Genomic DNA, 549 nt, shown 5'->3' on the forward strand with positions numbered 1-549 from the left:
TTTTAAACTGTAATTGTATATATGAGGGGTTCCCGTTTTCCTAGGTGTAGTGCACCAGCAGTGCGTTGGATGCGAGGACAGCATTGAGGTAGACAAGCAGAGACAGTTGCACTTATGGCCATGCGGAGAGACAAGCCGAGACAAGTCGACTTTTCGTTGTATCCGATTTGCCGGTTTCGCGGCAGGTCGCGGGGTATGTTGCAGTTGGAGGAGAGAGAATAACAAGCGAGTTTCGACAGTTTGTTGTCTGCAGATTTGAGTACGTCTTTGACTTGTCATTCTGCGCGTTGGCATGGCGCGCGGCGGAGGAATTTGAAAAGGATAGTGATACTTCAGGGGACGAGGGAACAACTACTGCAGATAAACCCCCATCCCCAGCCCCCTCTGAGTCTGCGGGATCTGGGAAGAAGAAGGGGCCACGGAAGGACGAGGCGGATACCGCAAATAATGAAGGCGTTCGCAGAGTGCAAGTCACAGGTGCGACGCGTGGAAGTTGAGGGTATGGTTGTCGTGTGGGCGATTATATATATATATATATATATATATATA

At 49.7% G+C, this 549-nt stretch overlaps 1 protein-coding gene across 1 annotated transcript in view; it reads left to right on the top strand.

Annotated features, from left to right (window-relative positions):
- The window catches only part of EMH_0095560 (chypothetical protein, conserved, putative), a gene marked incomplete at both ends in the record, with an annotated part of 1,578 nt that extends 1,081 nt beyond the window's left edge, over positions 1-497 (top strand). The window contains one exon of the mRNA XM_013502247.1: positions 254-497. Coding sequence (XP_013357701.1) covers positions 254-497 — 244 coding nt within the window. The remainder of the gene's footprint in view (positions 1-253) is intronic.
- Between the last annotated feature and the right edge of the window lie 52 nt (positions 498-549).

This window comes from Eimeria mitis, genomic scaffold, assembly GCF_000499745.2.
Source record: "Eimeria mitis Houghton genomic scaffold, Emh_scaff8665, whole genome shotgun sequence".
In the NCBI taxonomy this organism is placed as follows: domain Eukaryota; phylum Apicomplexa; class Conoidasida; order Eucoccidiorida; family Eimeriidae; genus Eimeria; species Eimeria mitis.